The sequence below is a fragment of the Berghia stephanieae genome, chromosome 1 (genome assembly GCF_034508935.2).
Source record: "Berghia stephanieae isolate SIO BIC M18660-M18661 chromosome 1, UCSD_Bste_1.3, whole genome shotgun sequence".
Taxonomy (NCBI): Eukaryota; Metazoa; Mollusca; class Gastropoda; order Nudibranchia; family Aeolidiidae; genus Berghia; species Berghia stephanieae.
This window is the reverse complement of record NC_088360.1, coordinates 76,924,253-76,945,300: the sequence shown is the minus strand read 5'-3', so window position 1 is coordinate 76,945,300 and position 21,048 is coordinate 76,924,253. Positions and strand designations below refer to the sequence as shown.

At 38.3% G+C, this 21,048-nt stretch overlaps 2 protein-coding genes across 3 annotated transcripts in view; one reads left to right on the top strand and one right to left on the bottom strand.

Annotated features, from left to right (window-relative positions):
- Positions 1–1,585: 1,585 nt before the first annotated feature.
- Positions 1,586–15,339, bottom strand: LOC144957610 (uncharacterized). The gene is made up of 4 exons (XM_078888956.1): positions 14,988–15,339; positions 10,464–10,565; positions 8,757–8,816; positions 1,586–1,894 (listed from the first exon to the last, which is right to left on the bottom strand). The coding sequence occupies exons 1-4, from the start codon at positions 15,300–15,302 to the stop codon at positions 1,817–1,819; spliced, it is 555 nt and encodes a 184-aa protein (XP_078745082.1). The 5' UTR covers positions 15,303–15,339; the 3' UTR covers positions 1,586–1,816.
- Positions 15,340–15,397: 58 nt separating this feature from the next.
- The window catches only part of LOC144957597 (triokinase/FMN cyclase-like), a 20,194-nt gene continuing 14,543 nt past the window's right edge, over positions 15,398–21,048 (top strand). For both annotated transcript variants that reach the window (XM_078888942.1, XM_078888947.1), the window contains exons 1-5: positions 15,398–15,545; positions 16,492–16,663; positions 18,016–18,126; positions 19,745–19,932; positions 20,657–20,735. In XM_078888942.1, the coding sequence (XP_078745068.1) occupies positions 15,507–15,545; positions 16,492–16,663; positions 18,016–18,126; positions 19,745–19,932; positions 20,657–20,735 (589 nt within the window). In that variant the 5' untranslated portion in view covers positions 15,398–15,506. The remainder of the gene's footprint in view (positions 15,546–16,491; positions 16,664–18,015; positions 18,127–19,744; positions 19,933–20,656; positions 20,736–21,048) is intronic.

Here is a 21,048-nt window from a genome sequence, read left to right as displayed (position 1 = left end):
CGGTGTGGATGGTGCCAAAAACTGAAAAGGGAGGAAAATTTTGAATGATGCCTTTAAGCCCCATTATTTTTACAGCATTCACCGCCCCCCCCCCCCCCCCCCCCCATAACACACACGCACACATTTTTAGAGCAATTGAGATGATAAACTGTCATTGATACTCTCGCTAACTTCTAGAGAGTGGGAAACTGCACCTATTTGTTCCACCACACATCAAATCTCTCACTGCCAGTACATTTGATTGAGGGAAATAGAACTTTTTAAAAAAGAGGAAATTTCTGCGTATCCGAGGAAAACCATCAGCATTGAACTATGTGCCGAGCAAGGCTCGAACCCAGGACCTTCCGATCTGAAAGCGAGTGTCATACCACAAGACCACATAGCCTCACAAGTGTGATCTTAGAATTTATATCTGTTTACCTATTTGAACCAATTCCCCTTTGTCCTACCTTTTCTTGGGTGTTTTAATTCTAATTCTAGTACTTTTTACTTTCCAATTTTCTTCCTTTTTACTAGTGCTGATATGACCTTAATGTGTTGCATGCGCCGTAAAACCCTTAAAAACAAAAAACAAACATATGACTTGTAAACATTTGAGCATATTCCTCTTGGAGGGATCTTGTAATGGTGTTTGGGTGAGACTTTTAGGTAATCTCAAACTAAGTACACTGATAGTGTGCTCTTCGAATCTACATTTGTTCCCTATTTGTACCATTACCATTCCCCTGTCTTACTTTATCCTCATGTCCTTTTAATTGTACATCTAGAATATTTTAAATAATTTTCTTCCTCTTTACTGGCTCTAATATGACCTAAATGTGTTGCAAGGGCCGTAAACCCCTTGGAACACAAAAAACACAAGCATTCACTTGGCATTCGCTGTCGTTCATAGGTATTATGGTCAGTGCTTTTCTCTTCAGCTTTGTAGAAATAGGATTCCATTTTGTATTTATTTGTGTGGTCAGCGATCAGAGATGTCGAGGCATGTCCAGCTGGTCAATATACATTCATGTCACAGCTAGTGAAAGCATATTTCTCTGCCGTTAATCTGGTTTTATAGTACAGTCCAAGCCTGTTTATTGGGACAGCTCGGTTCCTGACAAATCCTCCAAATTAAGTGGCAGCCATGAAATTGAGAAATTTCAGATTTACTCTGCATGTATTCAGACTAGTGACTGGCAAAACCACTTCTAACCGTACAAAACAATGAATATGCCACTCATAAAAGTTGCATAAGTAAGCAACAGATTAAGAACAATGAGCCGTTTGGTGGTGACAGCCTTGAACAAACAGTCATCCCTCACCTGGTCAAAACCCTGTGCCCACCCAAATGATGGCATGAGATTCTTGCTAAAAGTGAGACTTCAATGGTTCTTCTTGCTAATAGTTTTCACAAAATATATTTATATGCTCCTTTTTGAAAAGCATATCAATATATATACAATTTAACTAGGGTCAACGTAATGTCTTCAGCCTCTCTATTCATCAATAGCACTTTTAATTTGCAACAACCATACACATGAACAGACCTTCTTTCATCATCCTTTTAGTTTTTCCAAAAAATATTTAAAACAATATTGAAAAGTTTCAATTTCATTAATTTTATTCAACACATTGTAACACCACAATCACATCATATGGTCAGTCAGTGATGTCAAATATCACTTTTATTTTACATTTAGTTTACTATTAATTGTAGTTGTAGTGCCTTTATAAAAAAGGGATAAATTATAATGTGATGCCGTTCTACAAATAATTCACTTAATCTAGTAACCATATTCAATCACAATAAACCAATAAAATATAATCTGTAATTCTAATTTCTAAGAGCAGTTCTTGATTTGAATCCACGGTCAAAGAAGTCATCAGCTTGCTTTTCTGGAGCAGGTTCACCCTTAAACAAAGATTGAAATAGAAAAAATAGAATAAATGTTAATACCTGCTAGTCTAAGATCAATCTAATCACAGCAAGAAAGTCTGAAGCATGATAAACTTGAGTTCAGAGTGAATATCAAACACTTCTCTATTTTATACTAATGACACTTTTATCAGTATTTGCAACACGGTTATAATGACGGTGCATACATACTTGAAGTCAACAAGCTAGTACCATGAGAATCGCATCAATGTCACTTTCCTGCAAGTTTTATAGGAAATGTTAACAAATTTTCTCCTTTTGACTGACTTAATCAAATAGGGACTTCTGAAGTGTCTTGGCTGCTTCCATCAAAACTGCTATTTTTCTATTTTCGTAAATTTCTTCATATTTACACATTTTGGAGAAAATTGCATATTAAAACATACAATTTCCCACTTGTTGCCAAGCCTGTGTTTGCAGGAATAACTGATGCAAAAAAATATATATATGAAAAGAGGTGTATAATAAAAACAAAAATCTGCCCCCCCCCTCCCCCCTCTCATTTCCTTCCTGTTTTATATGGCACTACATCTGTCATCATTTTTCAAATTGTATATCTTCAATCATGTAGTTGATAACTTTCATATATGTTTCATTTATGTATAAACACATTTAATTAAGTAGATTTGTCTCTCTTAGAAGGATCAGCAACACTGGTAATTGGTCCACCCTGCTTTGTGTAGCCCTTTATTTTCACAAGATTTTGACATCTCGCAAATAAAACTTTCTTTAAAGGCTTTTAAATCAAATAATAATTTTAGCATTTAATGCTTTTCGTCAACCGTCATACACTTTCTCTATTGCCCCCCCTCGTGGATCTTTACCTTGCAGCTGGTGAGGGGGCTTGAGCCACATGGGAGGGCAAAGGTGTAAATCCCGGTTGACCGTCACGAGACCATCCCGGGTATCGAGCCAACGAGCCACATGAGCTGCTCGCCCCGGTGTGTGACTAAATTTGATCCAACCGGTGTGCCGCCTAGCCAAATAATACCGCGTTCGTGTCGCCAGGGTCGTCGGCACGTTGGAGAAAAAAGCAAGCGTCCCTCTACACAATCGATTTGTGGCCTGCCGATCGGAAAATGCGACGGCGGGGATAGCGACCTGACGCACATATTGTCCCTGAATGTCGAGAGCCAGAGTATGGCGAAAAATGAGCTTTTATCAAAGCTACTGGCCGCCCATAGAGTAGACATCCTCCAGGAGACCCACCTATACTCAGGCGCACAATCTTCCCGATTCCAGATCCCAGGCTATACGGTGGTCCAACGCGAGGACACTTCGAGGCTCAAAGGGGGGGTTAGCGTCTACGCTAAAGAGCCATCGAAGGTAAGGGTCATTGAGAGCGTAACAGACAGCAATGGGGAGAACCGAATTTCCGTGGAAGTAGGTGGACTGTGTTTGCATAATATCTACAAACCACCTAGAGCGACTTGGACTACACCACCGGTACCGGTGGTCAGCCATCCTTCCATCTGTCTGGGAGACTTTAATAGCCACCATCACGAATGGGGCTACCGAGACTGCAACTAGGCAGGAAGACAACTCCGCTCATGGATGGACTGTAATGATCTACACCTAGTGCACGACCCTACAGCCAAGGGTACCTTCAGGGGTACCCGCCATAAGAAGGAGTATACTCCAGACCTCACCCTCGTTACGAAAGGCGCGAACGGTGAACCGCTGCAGGTGAAGCGAACAGTCCTCGGGGACTTTCCGCATAGTCAGCACAGGCTGGTTCTTGTCACAGTTGGGGTGACAATACCGAGGGTGCAGTCTCCCCCACTTTGCAGATGGAACTTCAGGAAGGCTGACTGGGAGGAATTCAGTTCCTATATCGAGCAGGTTTGCCCTGCCATTCCTCCCAAGTCCGAGAATATAACCAGATTTAGCAGGCTACTGGTTAAGAGTGCTCAACGTTCTATTCCATGGGGCAAACAGAAATTCTACACCCCTTGCTGGACAGCAGAGTCGGAAGAGCTGTACCGAGAGTACCAGCAGACCCAGTCCCAGGACGTAGCCGATAGACCACTTCAGTCTCTGGCAGAGGGAAGGAAGCAACGGTGGCAGGAGACCGTGGAAAGTCTCGACTTTACACACTCCAGCCGCCCCGCTTGGCGTCTGATAAAGAAATTGGACCCAGACCGGAATTACGCGAAGGCTGCACCGGAGTGTGAGGCAGACACAATTGCCAAGAACATTAAGAACCGTGGCAAACGGGTCCCTAATCAGGCTTTTGAGCACGGTGTCCGCAAGGCGTACCGTACGATTTTGGACTCCTTACCTGCGGAGGAGTTGGACTGGACGGCCCCGTTCAGTCCCCGAGAAGTGGGTGCAGCCATTAGCGATGTGAAGAAAGGCAAAGCAGCAGGGATAGATGGTGTATATCCCGATATGGTGACGCATCTGGGCCCCAGGGCACGGGCCTGGCTGGCAGAGGCAATGTCCGACGTCCTTGCAAAAGGAAAGCTTCCACAAGCGTGGAAGCATGCGAAGATAGTTGCCATCCTGAAGCCAGGGAAACCGGCAAAGGAGGCCGACAGTTACAGACCCATATCGCTGCTGAGCTGTCTTTACAAACTGTTGGAGAGTGTTCTATTAAACCGATGGGGGCCGGTCCTAGACGCTGCCCTGCAACCTGAGCAGGCGGGCTACAGGGAAGGGAGGTGCACCACGGAGCAGGTCATTGCCCTTAAAGAGCATATTGAGCACGGGTTCGAGAGAAAAAAGCAAACAGGTGCTGTCTTTATAGACCTATCAGCGGCGTACGATACAGTCTGGTGCGAAGGGTTGATGCTCAAACTTGCAAAAATCATAAGGTGCGAAAAGACCTTGAAGTTGTTCTCTTCGATCTTAGGGGAAAGGCAATTCCACGTCGCGCTGGGAGACGCCACGAGCAAAGTAAGGAAATTGAAGAATGGGGTCCCTCAGGGGTCGGTACTTGCGCCAATGTTGTTTAACGTTTACATTAGCGATATGCCGAACACTTCCTCCCTGAGGCTGGGATACGCGGACGACTGGGCACTCGTTACTCAGAGTAAAGTGTGGACCAGTCTCGAGAGCGTACTCAGCGAGGACGTCACCAGACTCAAATCCTACTTCGACAAGTGGTACCTGAAGATGAACACTTCAAAATATTTAGGGGTGACGTTGGATCGCAGCCTGACCTATCGGGTGCATCTCGAAGGGGTTGCCCGGAAGATAGAGAAGCGGAATAGTCTTCTGAGGAAGCTGGCGGGATAGACTTGGGGCGCTAGCCAAGCGCTCCTGAGAACGTCCGCCTTGGCACTATGCTATTCCACCACAGAGTATTGCACTCCAGTGTGGGGTAGAAGCAGAAACGTTGAGAAGGTGGATGTAAAACTTCGCAAGTCGATGCACATAGTGTCAGGAACGCTAGCAACAACTCCTAGAGAATGAAGCCCGATAATGGCAGCGATCCAGCCCCCCGATGTCCGGAGGGAGACGATTACGGGAAACTGGCTGAGTAAGATCAAAGAGAGAGGGAATGGGGATACCCCTCTGATGCGCATAATGGACGGTGCCCCCGTTTCGAGCTGAAATAAGTCCCGGCAACCCTTGTACGCAGAATCCCTGACTACGGACAGAGCTGCACATACGAGATGGAAGTCGGTTTGGACGAATTCAATCCCTCGTGGGGGCGGGGACCTACACTCCTCTAAGCTTGGTGAGAAGTTGCCAGGCTTTGATACCAGTAAGAGGAGACATTGGGTGGCTGCGAATCGGCTTCGGTCGAGGAGCTGCCTAACGGCAAGTGCGTTACATCAGTGGGGTCTTACTACCTGTCCAATATGTACCTGCTGTGGGCAAGAACCCGAGACGGCAGAGCATCTAGTCGAAAGGTGTGTTGTGACGATGCTATCCGGTGGGTTCGCGACGGTGCACGAATGCGGACCGGACTTTGCTGATTGGGTCGATCGTCATAACATAGTAGTGTGAGAACCATAAGAGGCGGCTGCTGCCCCCCTCTCTCTTTTGTTTCAACATCACTATGCACGCAACACACACCTCTCTTGCATTACCCTCATCTCGAGACTTTAATTAAAATCAGCAATGCTAGTGAGAAAATAACTAAATTGCTGATTACAACCGTATCATTTGCAATGGAATAGAGAAGGCCAGATGTAAAAGGAAAGGATTATTGACCTTGTCCTAAAACATCTACTGTCTTTCATTAATAAAATAATTTGGTCATGCCAGCAATTGCGAGACTGAACAACCCGAGGGCTTTTTTAGGATAGAATTGATAACTAAATAACAGGTTTATATCATAACAAGAGGGTGCTCACTGCAATTTCATTGAAAATGAAGATTATGCTAATAAATATAAACTTTACAAATGATTTATTGTTTAAATAAATATCAAACATAAAAAATTAAAAGCAGACGAAACCCCGATATAAGATGTCAAAGTCATTTACAAGAACATAAAATGGGATTAACTGATATTGTCTTTTGAGTGTGTAGTGAATCACGTTTGGATATTATCGTTAATTCAACTTGATTACATTTTCATTACTGTTGATATCCTGAGGTCATAATTAGACAGAAGCAGTTAATCGTTTATTTTATTTTTCATTTTATTTACATCTACTCTTATATTTCAATTAAATGTAATTCTTGGAATTCTGTTCTTTGTAATATAAATCATGTGTCATGTTAATCGGAAACAGCAAGTAGTGAAAAACTATAGTCCACATAAATCTGTGGATTTTAATATAGCTGAAAACAAAGCTAAGAATGATGATCAATTTAACAACTATAATATTATGAGTGACTGGATTCACCCATAACAAATAGGATGCAAAATTAAAATTTCATGAGCACACCTCTTCAAAATTATTTATAGAGACATACACATATGCATACCCAACATACACTCACACACAAACGAACATATGCATTCAGTAGCTAAACTACTTGTGTTTTATCAACTTGGACTCTTAGTTGTTAAGAACCATTAGGCTTTGGACTCAGGATCAATCCCAATTTTTCTAATGTGAAACAAACAGTGATATTGCTTTAAATAGGATGCTGGACTATAAAAAAGTATGTACTGTCGGGTTAAGCAGAATCACTACACTATCATTGCTTGGTGATTGGGGGGGAGTTGAGTTTTTTGACTTGTGCTGGCCTGAATTGATCATCATCAACTGCCCTAATTAGCAACCTCTTGATTTCTGTCATGATTCTTTTTTTCTTACCAGTTACCATTACCAGTTTCTTACAAAATGTTTCCTTGATATTATGATGATAAACTCAGCTTGATTTTGTAAGTGTTTTTAATTTGTTAAATCTACATGGACATTGAAATCAAATGCACATAAAGCACTGTGTAACGTTATAAGCCAAGTGTGAATCAGGGTGTGTTATAGTAAAGTAGTCCTGCAGAGCCATTCGGCCCATGGAGCCAGAGTTTACCCCGTTTCTATAGTGTGAAACGGACAATAGCAATTGCTTGCTATCCTTTGGATAGGACACTCGTCTATCGCAAAGTACTCTCTGCCAAATCTAACAGACTCAGCTACCCATTCACTGCTGGGTGGACAGGGGGGTCAGAAAGAAATCTCGACAACACCGGTGATCGATCACAGTCCCTTTGTGTGTGAAGCGAGTGCTCTACCAACTGAGCTATCAGGACCCCCAGGGTGTGATAATAGATATGTAAACATTTTAATAGACATGTAAATATTTTTACTGATATCTTATATCTGTTCACTAAAAATGTCAGTCATAAATTAAAGCTCATATTAGGCACTTGCAAGAAGTAGCACTCGCGAGTTGAAAACAGGCGAGGATTTCTGTTTCCGTTTTTGAGGGGAAAAAATTTAGGAGTGATTTAAAAATGTTCATTCTTCTTTCTCAGTGGAATGAAATGGCATGAATTATATATCATTGGAAAGGTCATAAAATTCTACATACAATGATGCTAATATTATTATCTACCTATATCATGATTTTGAGAAATCTTTGCGTAAAGAGAGTATATGTGTTTAAAAGGCTTATAAGTTTTAAACGAGAGATGGTCCTTCACTGAGATACATATTAAAGTAGCTTCTCTAAAAGTTTCAGAGCATATTATGTTTAAAAGTTAGAGCTCCCCAAAAAAACAGTATTTGGCCTCGATTGTTTACAGAAGCTGCCATTTTCTTATACTGATTCACTTCCTGTCGTCTGTTGCGATTGAGAGATAACTTCGTCAATCCACATCAAAACTTTACATCAAAGTGAACAACTAAATGACGCCGATTTAGTGGTGTAATTGGTCTATCTACATGTGAATACATGTCGTGATCTATTTTTCCTTGATTTCAGCTGTTTCAGCTCTAAACTATACTTTTCTCTTTCAATAAATAATTCTTTTTCTTTTTGCAATATATTACAGATATGTTGAATTACCACATGTAAAAATTTCAAAGTTGTATCTGAAGCTATTTCTGAATTATACTTGATTATCCATTGGGTTGCTGTGTTTTGGTCACATATTTTCCTATTAAGCTATATAGAGATTTTTCACCACATAATCGGTCACAACTTTTTAACCAGGTGAGATAGAGCGATAATTTTTTCACTCTAGTAAATGTTTCACTTCCCTTTATTTTTCTACGCTAAATTAATACCCATATCACTATTTTGAAAAATTCTTGCAAGTGCCTACTCATATTCTACATTATCCTACCGTCTATATATTGTTTCCGGGTTGCGGTGTAAATAAAATAATTTACTGAAAGTAGATAAAAAGGTGTTGCTTAAACTTTAAAAGTTAGAGCTAGAGCTAAAATCAAATAAGTAATGAACAAAGTTAATCAAATGTCATTACCTTCCCAAGGTACTGAGGTTTTGATGAAAACATATGGATGCCTCCAGTTCTGGTCCAGTCCTATTAAAGAAAAGAAAAAATCCAATTCAAATTCAACAAAATGATTCTTGTTTATATTTTAAAAATCTTTTTCTTGTTAACATTTCCCTATTGTATTGTAAAAGTTAAATGACATTTGCACCATTTTATTAATTTAAAGAACCTATGAAATGAGAGTACTCATAGCAAAGAAAAATTAGATTTTGAGTGACTATCTGAGAGAGAGTCGGAGAGAAATATTGTCTGCTGTAAAAAATGTATTCTATTTACCAGAAAACACCCAATAACACACGAGGCACACACAAAGAATCCACCCATTGTCAAATCAAAAATATATCTTATTGCAGGACAAAGACAGAGCTACTGGAAAGGACTGGTGAGGGGGGAGGGGGGGGGGGTGGTGGAGAGTAGATCTTGATAGACCCTATCAGTAGACTTCATGATTCAACGGCTAAGACTGAAAGAAAGTATTTAGGGTAGCAAATATGAGGGAAGACCTGGAGAAAAACAGTTCACACAAAGAGCTGATTTGATGTTGCCTGAATGTCATATGCTTGAAAATATTGATGTCATAAGCTCTATTTTGGAATTAAGTCTAGTAGCGCGCAGGTCCAGTATTGAGGACGAGCATAACTGAGTCAGTGGGGCGACGGTCCAGTATTGAGGACGAGTTGGCTTTGACAGTGAGCGCGCCAGTCCATTATTGAGGACAAGATCAACCCCATTTATGAATGGAGTTGTTAACCTTTCTATATTTAGAAATGCAGTAAAAATTTAATTGATTCTGATTGGTCAATAGTTTAGCTATGTCCTTCAACTTCTTGAAGGCAAGTTAGTGGCCTTTCAAGTCATAAACGAAGCCAACAAAGAGCCCCCTGCCCACCCCCATGCCCCTACCACGCTGTTTTGTATGCTCTGGTCATCTGTTACATCTCAAACAAAGGACACAAAGAAATAATGTTACCCACGTGTGTGTGTTTGTAGAAAATTCCTTTATTATATGTGTGCATCTGTACGTGTGTGTATATGCGTGTGTTAGACGAATACTAGGCTAATGTGTGTAGTAATAAGGTGTAAAGCCTTGCTCCCTCTCATTCCACCACTCAACTATTCGAAATAGAAAAATGGCTATTACAGGTTTCATAAATTCTTACTAAGTTTGCTCTCTCTGAATAAATATCTTGTTTCCCTTTAAGAAAATGTAAAAGTTGTACCATAAATTATTGCTATTAGCTCAAAAAAGTATATTTTCTGGGATGGATGCTAAATATTGAAATACTGCTAGGCGAGCTGCCATTGTTTCAACTGATCAGCTGTAGCGACTAGGCACTGTCAGTGTAACTTCCGGAATGCAAGGCAGCGTCACTTGAGTTTTTTTTAAAATAGATACTAAAATAGATGTCATATTCAATTAACACAAATCAATTTAAAGATTTGCCTCATTTTGATTTCAAACCCATAAAGGAATGGCTAAATTATTTATATAAAACGTTGCCCATTTATTTCTTGATGACAATACAATTGCAGCCATCTCAATGCTCGTGACTGGAATTATCTAATCTTTCGGTCGTAATTTATTGGTACATCAGAAACCTTGAACATAAAGTATTGAACAATTCACTGCATGCAATTACAATATAAAAATACTGAGTATCTTTGATAACTTACATTTTTATGGTACTTCAGATGGTACCATACAAAATATGAGGCACCAAATGTCATCAAGATCTTGGGGACACAATATCTTATGATGTTAGCTTTCATAGGATTCTGAAAAAGTAATAATTAAGAAAAAGTAAAGAAAAGTTTGAATTATTGTTACAAATGGGAATTTTTAAAAAAATCCTCATTTACAATCTATGTGATTCAAATAATTTATAGAAGCCAACAACAGATACTTTTTCCTGATAATTGGCTATAACAATGATTAGAGATGGTGATCAGCATAATAACAAAGAGGAAAATAATAATTAGATAAATGTATCTTATATCACAGAGACATTTAAATTCAACATTTAATGGGTTGAAAATGATGCGTGAAATTTCCTTCATTGGTATCAATCATTCCTTCAACTTCAAGGCAACCTCCCTCAACTTTACACTCACACACATCGCCCATTGTTATTGTAAAACACTGTCTGCGAATAATCGTCCATCACTATTGACAGACATGTCTGCATATTCAATAATCACAGTCACAGTGAAATTAAAAAATGAAAGTGAAAGTAAGTAAAAAAAAAGGTGGCGTTTTTATGCACCTCCGTTGGAGGAGTACAAAAACGCACCGTTTTTATGCACCTCCGTTGGAGGAGTACAAAAACGCACCGTTTTTATGCATCTCCGATAGCGGTGATGAAATTAATGAAAATGTTGCTGCATACGTCCATGAGGTTTTAATAGTTTTAGATTGTAGTTTAGCACGCTGATTACAGATTGCTGATGTACGTTTATACAATGATAATAAATTAAAGAATAATAATAAACAATAATTTAAAAAGTCAAAAGTGGAAAAGAAACATGGCACACAACTACTGATCTCAAATAAATAAATAATTTTAGAAAATTAAAATCAAAGTTTTTTTTTTAAAACATGAAAAACTGTTTTTGAAAAAGAAAAAGAAAAAAGCAAACAAAAATAAAGTAAATTAAAAAAAACAAACTAGAGAGGTGGGCCTTTGGCCTACCAACCTCCGCTGCACGTCCAACTCGCCTTGAGCATGCATTCACGTAAAATATAAAGATTTTTTTTAACTCTTTAAGATTCAACCCGACAAAAACCGACACTGGCATAATATTCATGGGCGGGGTAGTCAAGACTGGCCTCAGTAAGTAAAATCCAATCGTTGTGAAGGAAATGACAGGCCCTGTCACTGCCGCAGGGTGTTTTCAGCTTTGATTTTTATAAATTTGCCGACAGAAAAGAAAATACGTTTCAGAAATTGCGATTTAAATCCTATTTTATTTGCGGGTGAAAATCATTGACATTGCACTTTGTTTGGTAAAAATCGGTAAAAAATTACGACTTTGGTGATGAAAAATGACTTTGAAGACAATTATTGTAAACTTTTAAAAATATTATGAATAATTTATAACTCCCTTATTTGTGGGTCGATTTTGTCATTCGAGGTATCAATTATATTGTAATAAAGAGATAGGAACTTCAGAGTTATTTTTTCTGATGCGAAATTATTACTTTGTATTTTTAGCACCGAGAAAAATAGTCGGTAAATAAATTTGTAACACCTCTTTGATAGACCGCCGGGGTCCGTTCGTGTAGAATTGTGAATCAAGCGTCTCAAAGTCTTTGACCAATCACATGCTATCTATCCAGCTGGCCGAAACAAAGACGCTTCTCCACGTCGATGTATTACGCTATTGTTATGCAAGGAATATAACACCTTCTTGAGTAGGCCTAAAAGCTAAAATCTAAAAGTAAAAAATATAATTCTGAGGAATTTGAAAGTCACATTGCTGAAATCAGCTTGAAAAAATAAGTACATTGGTCTTTGTTTCATAAAAATCGGTTGAAAACCAACTGTTTTACGAATAAATTTGATTTTAAAAATTGCTTTTGTTTATTTTAGCTTTTTTTAGCAACTTTTTTATTTATCGGCCGATTTTCTTGATTTTTATATCATTCTTTATATCTCAATGAGACGAGATCAGTGATATACTTTGTTTGTTTCAAATGTAACTAGAACATAATTTGGCTTTTTTACCTATCGACCATGCCTGGATAATTTATTCAACAACGTGGCGATGTGACGCAACTATTCCATGGCCGTCTTCCACTGCATCGACAATGATTCAATTCATTGTTGACGGCTGTTGACACGTGAGCTGCCAGAACGACCAATCGTTGAAGGGTCAAGATGCTCAGTAGCCAATCGTTCTTCGGTCAAAAAACTTAAGAACTCACGAGAACAAATTTGGTGATGGACGGACCTATGAAATCGTTTCTGGGCGGAGTTTAGCCATGAGTGACCGTAGAAAACGAAAAGGCGACAACAGATATCAAAGAGTAGGCTTATATCATCAAAGGATGTCTACATGATTGACATGGCCATATAGGGAACTCATTATCTACTCCCCCAAAAAGAATCTGAACACGAGAGGGTTAAAAACCTACCTCTGTTTCAAAAACTAGCATCTTTCAACTTTCTAAGAAACATTTTGATTTTTCAGAACTTTAGTTCGTTAAAAAAATACCGGCCAATCTGACCCGTTGAGTCGAATGAAAACGAAATTTTGTTGTTTACACGGTTCAAAGGAAATGCCGTAAATAAGCTTTCATGGACTTCCTGTGTTGTTTTTACAGTGTCACGTGACCGTTTTGAGAAATTTGACGTCTGCTACAAATAATTAGACCGGTGGGGGGTAGATATTTTCGTTGGAGCAGAAAAAAAGTGAGTATTATTTCTTGTACTTGTAGAGAGGCCTAGGGTCCACCAGCAGACCAGTTGATTGAATGAAAGAGAAAAAGGCCTTTTTTATCCGCCGCCACCACCACCTTGAAAGAGTGGAGGGGGGGGGGGGGGGGGTGCATGCCGACGAAAGTGTCGCTTGGTGACCTTGGTGACATAGAGCATCTCAAGGTTACTGGCAGTTGCAGGTGTTCTTAACCCCTTAGCAAATTTTTTGCTTTCAGATAATAGTTTGCTTTTATCTTTATTATTGTTAACGGGGAATACAGCGTTTCCACCAAGAGAGCAGTCAGACTATCGCAACTCGGACTTCAATTGTCTATAATCGTTTTGCCGTTACTTGTCTTTTGATGATAGAAGATTTAGTGTTAGGTCAAAGATCGAATTTGGCCGCTAAAGGTTGCATTGCTACTGGGTTTGCTCTTCCCCCCCCCCCCCCCCCCCACCTTTCTTTTTTCTTCTTTTTTTCTCACCTTAGTATTGTTGATTGCTGCTATTTCCCTTTTTATGATTAGCAAGTGCCGTAGGAGTCTCACAGGATGCAGGAGTACTGCAATTAACCCTTTGCCAGTGACATTGATTTTTTTGTTTTCAAATAATAGTCGTCATTTATATTTTTTTTTAACGCAGAAAAAAAACGTTTCCACCATAAGAGCAGTAAGAATATTGATAAAAAGCGCTTTGAGCACGTTGGGTGGATATTGCCCTATATAAAAGCTCAAGTTTTTAAATTGTAATTTGTTTTTTGTCTTTTGATGAAAACGGTAAGATTTTATTTTTGGTCCAAGTAAGATTGATATTCGCCTTTAAAAGGTTAAGTTGTTTTGTTTTTTTCAGGTTTTTTGTTTTGTTTTTCAAATGCAGTAGAGAGCAGTAGTAAGAGTATATTGCGACTCGGGCTTCAATTAAACTATAAATCGCAAAGCTTGTCTTTTAATGATAACATTAAGACTAAGATCTGGAGTTTGGGGAGTGTAAGATGGAATCTTGCCATTAATGGTTAAAATTGTTTTGATTAAAAAAAAACAACTCACACACACACACACACACAAGCACGCGCGGTCACGACAGCGAGGACCATCACTGACAGAATGTTGCAACGGTAAACCAGTTTACGTGTACATAGATCCTGAGGCTAGATGCCCCGTTACAGTGTACGTAGGCACTCCCAAAAAAAAAGGAAGAAAGAAAGAGACACACACACACATACTCACACACACACCACACACACACACAGTCTCGCATCCTCTACGAACTAATTTTGCGCACCAATTTTTACTGCACTTATGCACCAAATTGCATACCTATCTAGGGACACTTTATTCCGTATCTTTTTCTCAATAAACTTTTTAAAAAACCTTTGTTTTGCGCGGCAGGCGGCAGGCACTAGGGGGCACCAACCATTGAATCAGACGAAAAACACACACGATTTAGCGAGGAATGAATCATGAAAATATTTAGGATATAATTTCAAACACAACTTTTGAAATTCATCAAGGATTGTCTAGTACCGAATGTTTTTTGATAGGAAACAAATGTATCTTCAAATCTAAACTGCTTTTGACGGTAAGCGGTAAGTTTTTTATTTATTTTTCTGTCCAAACGAATGATTTGTCCTGGTATAGAAGCTAAGTATTGGTAACACCGGCGCAGCTCTCTAACTAGAACGAAAAAAAAAAGGAAGGCACCGAAGAAAGGATAAGGTTGATAATAAAGTATAATAAATGGAAAGGACCTAGGGAAGTAAACGAGAAATACAATTACGTACAAATATTTTCTGCGCCGGTGCCAAAATAAAGAAGTCCGCTGGCCACCTGTAAATTCTTCTGAAGATGTTGTAGGGTTTAACTTCAGGAATATATCTTGGCTCATGATGAAGAGTCTGATCCTTAACCCACTGCTTTCGAAGGAGCCTCTGTTCCGCTGTCATACCCTCTCCAGCAAGTCGAGATCTTTCTCTTGGCAAAGGTTCAATATTCATTGGAGGGTATGCTGATTTGTTGTAAAAGTCAAACCTTTCTAATCGTTTAGCCCTTTGCCAGGGCTTTTCCATGACGGGGTCGATCTTCTGTACGTCAGCCATGATTGTTGTTTCTGTTTCTTCGAGGTGACTGAAGAGGTGACCCCAAACTACGGAAGGTAACTCTTAAAAATTGTTGCTTCAACTTTGACCTTAACCAAAACAAAACAATGATTCTTCGTAAATTCAACCTACGGCCTACGGTCTAGAACATTTCATGACTACATTGTCCAATAAATCTCAACTGAGAATTTGATATCAATCATTATGAGTTGTGCAAACATAACGAAAAAGTTAATTAACCAAGTAAGATCTCAGAATGAGAACTTATCCACCAGCCCCATCGTTGCTCCTAAATTATACTTGCTATGCTATCCTTGTCTATGCCTATGAATGCCTCTATACGTCTAATCAGTCTAGACCTAGATCTAAGTCTAGACTCGATAATAATAATAATAGATACTCATAAATATTTAAATTGGTTTTCTCCAGCATATCCTCTTCTCTTATCTTTATTGACGGTCCTGCTGACTGTTGTCCTATGCCCAAATACTCTGACCCCGATATTCCTACTCTTTTAACCCCCTCATTTCCAACACCAGTCTCCAGCACTCTAACTCCAACTCCAGCTCGTTCAAAAGTAAAAAGTACCACGTCGTCTGCACTCATACCATGTGCATATTCCATGTGCATTCATACATCATATTCCGTGATGTCTTATGCCGAATATGTTCTGTAAGCATTTCCATTACGATTGCAAACAGCAGTGGGCTGAGGGTAGATCTTTGATGTGGTCCTACTTAATATATTAAATGGTTCAGTTGAGTCAGCAGCTGTCTTTACCACTGTCTTCTTACTTTTTTCATACATATCCTGGATAACTGATATATTTCTCTGACTCCCCCTTTGCCATAAGACAGTTCCGCATTTCCTCTCTTGGGACGCTATCATATGCTTTCTCCATGTCAATGCGACATGGTTCGTTCAGACATGCCAGCCAAAAGAATCTGGATAGAGTGCCTTGACTCATATTCCAAGAATTTTTCCCATTCCTGCTCATAGTCAGATCCACCTTCATTTGACTTCCATCCTTTCCCCAATCTAAACTAAAAAGGTTTAAAATCCCAAATACATTTGGTTCATTAACATCGCTGTAACATGAATGCAACGAGGACAATCTGTAGAGTTAGCGTAAGTTAAATTATGATATTTGATGATTTGCAAAATATCTTTTTTTTCTTTTACTTTTCAGGTACCGGACTGTGAGTTGGAGTGCAATGAAGGTCTTGTTGCAGTTAATCCAGGTCTCTGTCTTGTAGAAGGCCACAATGTCGTCATTCGATCTGATGCCAACAGTGTTGTCTCTGACAATCATGTGATTCTTATTAGTGGGGGAGGCTCGGGTCATGAACCTGGACATGGGGGTCAGTGCTTTTATCGTGGACACTATTAATGTTTTAAATTATTGTATTGGAAAGAACATAATTTCTCAGAGAAGATGAAAGAAAGAGACTTAACTTCCATATACGGATAGTTACATTGGGTTTTGCTGTATGCAGTCCATTACATTAAATTGTATAACAAATTTTGTTTAACATGTAATTTGAAAACTGTTGGTCACATTCAATCATAAACATGTAATTGCTCTATTCCTCCTCCTCCTCCTCCTTCTCTCTCTCTCTCTCTCTCTCTCTCTCTCTCTCTCTCTCTCTCTCTCTCTCTCTCTCTCTCTCTCTCTCTCTCTCTCTCTCCTTCTCTTTTGTTATGACATACAAGACAGAAAAAATACGTCATAAAAAGTGTATGGAAATTTTAACAATTGTATTAACTATTGAGATCTAAAAACGGATGAATAAGTTAGAAACTTTTATGTTATGAAAGTGGGGGTGGGGGGTGAGGGTAAGAAAATATCATAATGGCACGCAGATACAATTTAATATATGGAATTATTTTTCATTACAAATTTACATCCTTCTTTTTTCTTTGTCTCTTTGAAAATAGATTATCACTGCAGGTAAAGACAACATTCCTGTTAGAGGCAATAAAAATTTATCTTTTTCTGTAATTTTGTTAATACATTGGTCATTTATGCTTATTCGATCTATTTCTTTATCTGTCCATCGTGACAGGTTGAACTAACAACTTGAGTAAATTTTTGTTATTGTTTACAAAATCAAGAAATAGGCATGATATTCAACTATGATGAGGGAGCTTCATTTAATGATAATTTATAGTCCTGGGAACAATGTCAGACAAACCAGTTTTATATTATGTACCATTCAATCAGTGGCTTGTAGAAGCTAGGCTTTCCAACAAAGGAAAGAATGTTGGGGGTTCAGAATCAGCATACCATTTGTCATAATTAGTACCTTCGAGTCGTAAACAAATGAGGATATGTCTATGGACATTTGATAAACTGAGCAAAAAATATGGAATGTGTGTATTTCTGTGCAATTTTTTAATGTTTACCTTTTTATAAAAAATAATTGTCAATTTTATAAACTAGTTTATTGTAGTATATAATGAAATATTGATTTACAACTTTAAAAGATTTGTTTGTTCCTAGATTTTAAAAATCTTGTACATATTGTTTAAGAATTATATATTAATGGTCATGTCCTTTTTTGCGCCGTTTCTGTGTGTATGTGTAGGGGCGAGGGGGGGGGGGGGGGAGTATATATGTGTTTTTTTTTTTTTTGGGGGGGGGGGGGGGTAATATAAGGCAATATTTCTATAAATAAAATCCAGATTTTACCATCCTCAATCATTCTATCAGGGTTTACTGGTAAAGGAATGCTAACAGCTTGCGCCTTTGGATCCGTGTTTACATCTCCTCCACCTAAGACCATTATGGCAGCTATCGATGCTGTTTGTCAGGGAAAATCAGGTTAGTTTTTTAACTGGGTTTTTAATTTTGATTATTGTCCATTTTTAAATAATGTTAGATATTGGAGATGAGTTGCAAAGAGACGCCAATGCATCTGTTACTCATATGTCCTGCAATCTCAAATTGTTATCCTGTTGAGATGGAATTCATTAAAGTCTAAACCATTGAACTCAACATTACATGCTTTCAATGGGAATAGTGGATCTACTCTGTTCACCTGAAATTAGATTAAAGGTTGTGCTCTGATCATCATTATTAATTTTAGACTCAACTATCTATTTAGTTCATCCTGACATAATACCAAATTGACACAGTCACATATGAATCATTCCACATTACTGGGCACAACTTTGATCACCTGTTTTGGTTGTATTTTTTTAAAGATGGTAGTGTATCAGTTAGTAAGGCAGGCTGAGTGAGCACGGATTTTGTTATTGACAAAGTATTTTCTAGGAAAAGACAATTTTAATTTGGAATTGAAGAGGAACATTGGGATGGAAAAATCGAAATGAAAACCTTACTCTTATCAGACCATCTTACAAATGCTTAAATGTTTTTAACCTGTTCCATCTCAGTTTTTTCTCCTCAGTTGCAGTCTCAAGCACAAGTGTTCTAACAAGTTGCATTCTAATATTGGCTTGACTATGTTTATAAACCGACATTTATTTTGTAATCAGTAGTTGTGAAAAACATCTGCAATAATATCATAATTAACAACAAAAACCTGAAAGTCACCAAGAGCTTCAAATATCGAAGTGCAGTAATATCAGATGAGGGATTCAAGTTTCAAGTTATCTCCAAGATTAGACCTATACACTCCATATTTTCCCTTGCCTGTGAAGCATTATCATTATCATCACATATAAAAGGATAAAGGCCTAGGAGATGCTCTAAATCTCCTTGATATCATATACAGAGCCCACACAAATGGCAAAGAGGTGAGAAGGATTGAGAGTGTCAGTGGGCCTTTTATTGACCTGATTCTGGTGAAAACAAGAAAGGTGTAGCGGTGTGAGAGAATTTCATCAGATCACTAGGCCTCTTAAAAACTCTTCTCCGTGAAATTCTGCATTGCATGAGGCAGAAAAAGAGACAGACAAAGGAAATTATTGGGGAAATAACAGCAAAGACAGGACTGGAATTGAATTGCCTTTTATGAAAAAGCAAAATGGCATGGCATGGAGGAATGGCACAAAAATCTATAATAGTGGCTAATAGTTGAAAGACAATCCAATGATTAACAGATCACCAAATGGTTTCTTCTTCTTCTTCTTCTTCTTCTTCTTCTTCTTCTTCTTCTTCTTCTTCTTCTTCTTCTTCTTCTTCTTCTTCTTCTTCTTCTTCTTCTTCTTCTTCTTCTTCTTCCTTTTCCTCTTCCTTCTCCTCCTCCTCCTCCTCCTCCTCCTCCTCCTCTTCCTCCTCCTCCTCCTCCTCCTCCTCCTCCTCCTCCTCCCTCCTCCTCCTCCCTCCTCCTCCTCCTGTAAACTTGATGTTCTTTTCCCCCTTTTGTTCAAACCAAATTGTTTAAAAATTCTGTGACATGAGCATGAAAAGTAGCCACATAATATTAATATTAGTATTTTTAAATAATTGAATTATCTTTTTTATCTTCCAAAAGGTTGCCAAGTCTTAATGATAGTTACCAACTATACAGGCGACAGACTGAATTTTGGAATTGCATGTGAGAGAGCAAGGGTAAAGGGGAATAATGTAGAGATGGTTGTCATTGGAGAGGACTGTGCATTGGAGTCTATTGATTTGTCTGCAGGGAGGAGAGGACTTGCAGGAACCATTTTAATCCATAAGGTTTCTAATTTCATCACGACTGTGATCATCACATCAATGATCATTTTCTTTTAATTATCATCACAATTATCATTATCATTTATTATTGAAGTCAAAGCATCCTCATCATCATCATCATCATCAGCAGCAGCAGCAACAGCAGCATCAACGTCATCATCATCATCATCATTATCATCATCATCATGATCATCATCATCAGTAAACAATCTGGTAAATAAAAACAAAAAAGTGGAGTCATTTTTATCTAACCTGCACATAACTGTTACATCTTTTTAAAAATATGTTAACGCAATCATTTTTGATATAATGAGGCATTAAAATTATGACTTTATTTAAATTAAACCATTCATTTCAACGTTCAAGATCTGTGATAAGTATTTTATGGCAATATTTCGATTACATCATCATTATTTCTTTCATAATATTATCGTCTAAGTCAGTCTCTCCTGCAATTCAGCTGCAGTCAGTTATTTCAGGAACAAAAACCCTTTGAACTCACATCATTCATTTATCTCATTATCAATCCAATATGGTATAACTAGCATTAAACAGACAGGTGCTGAACGCTTGTCTTCCAGGCATTATAGTCTTTGGCTTCATGACTACAAGCTTATACTATAACCATAGGTAAAATAGACCCTCTGTACAATAAGGCCATCAAGACTCCACTAATAAATAGATAAATAAATAAATAAATAAATAAATACTCTCATTTTATTTTTAGATTGCAGGTGCTATGGCGGAACAAGGGAGGAGTTTGTCAGAGATGGTTGCAGAGCTTGATGTGATTAAAGGAAAGATGGGTAAGTATATTTTTTATTATTGCTTACAATGCAACAAAAAATTGAAGATTTTTGAGCTAATGATTGAATTTATTTTTGCATGTGTTGTTATGTGTCCTGTATGAAATATTTTTGTAGATGACTATCAGATATATCGGTAGATGAAGTCTCAAAAGGGACACAAATTACTTTCAAGATGACATAGAACTGTTTTTTAAAAATAGACAGAAGATTCAAACATGAATTTCAAGATAAAAAATGCAAGATTATTAATGTGAAGAAGATACAAAAGAGAAACTAAATACGCTCCGAATTTGATAACACTAATCTCCAA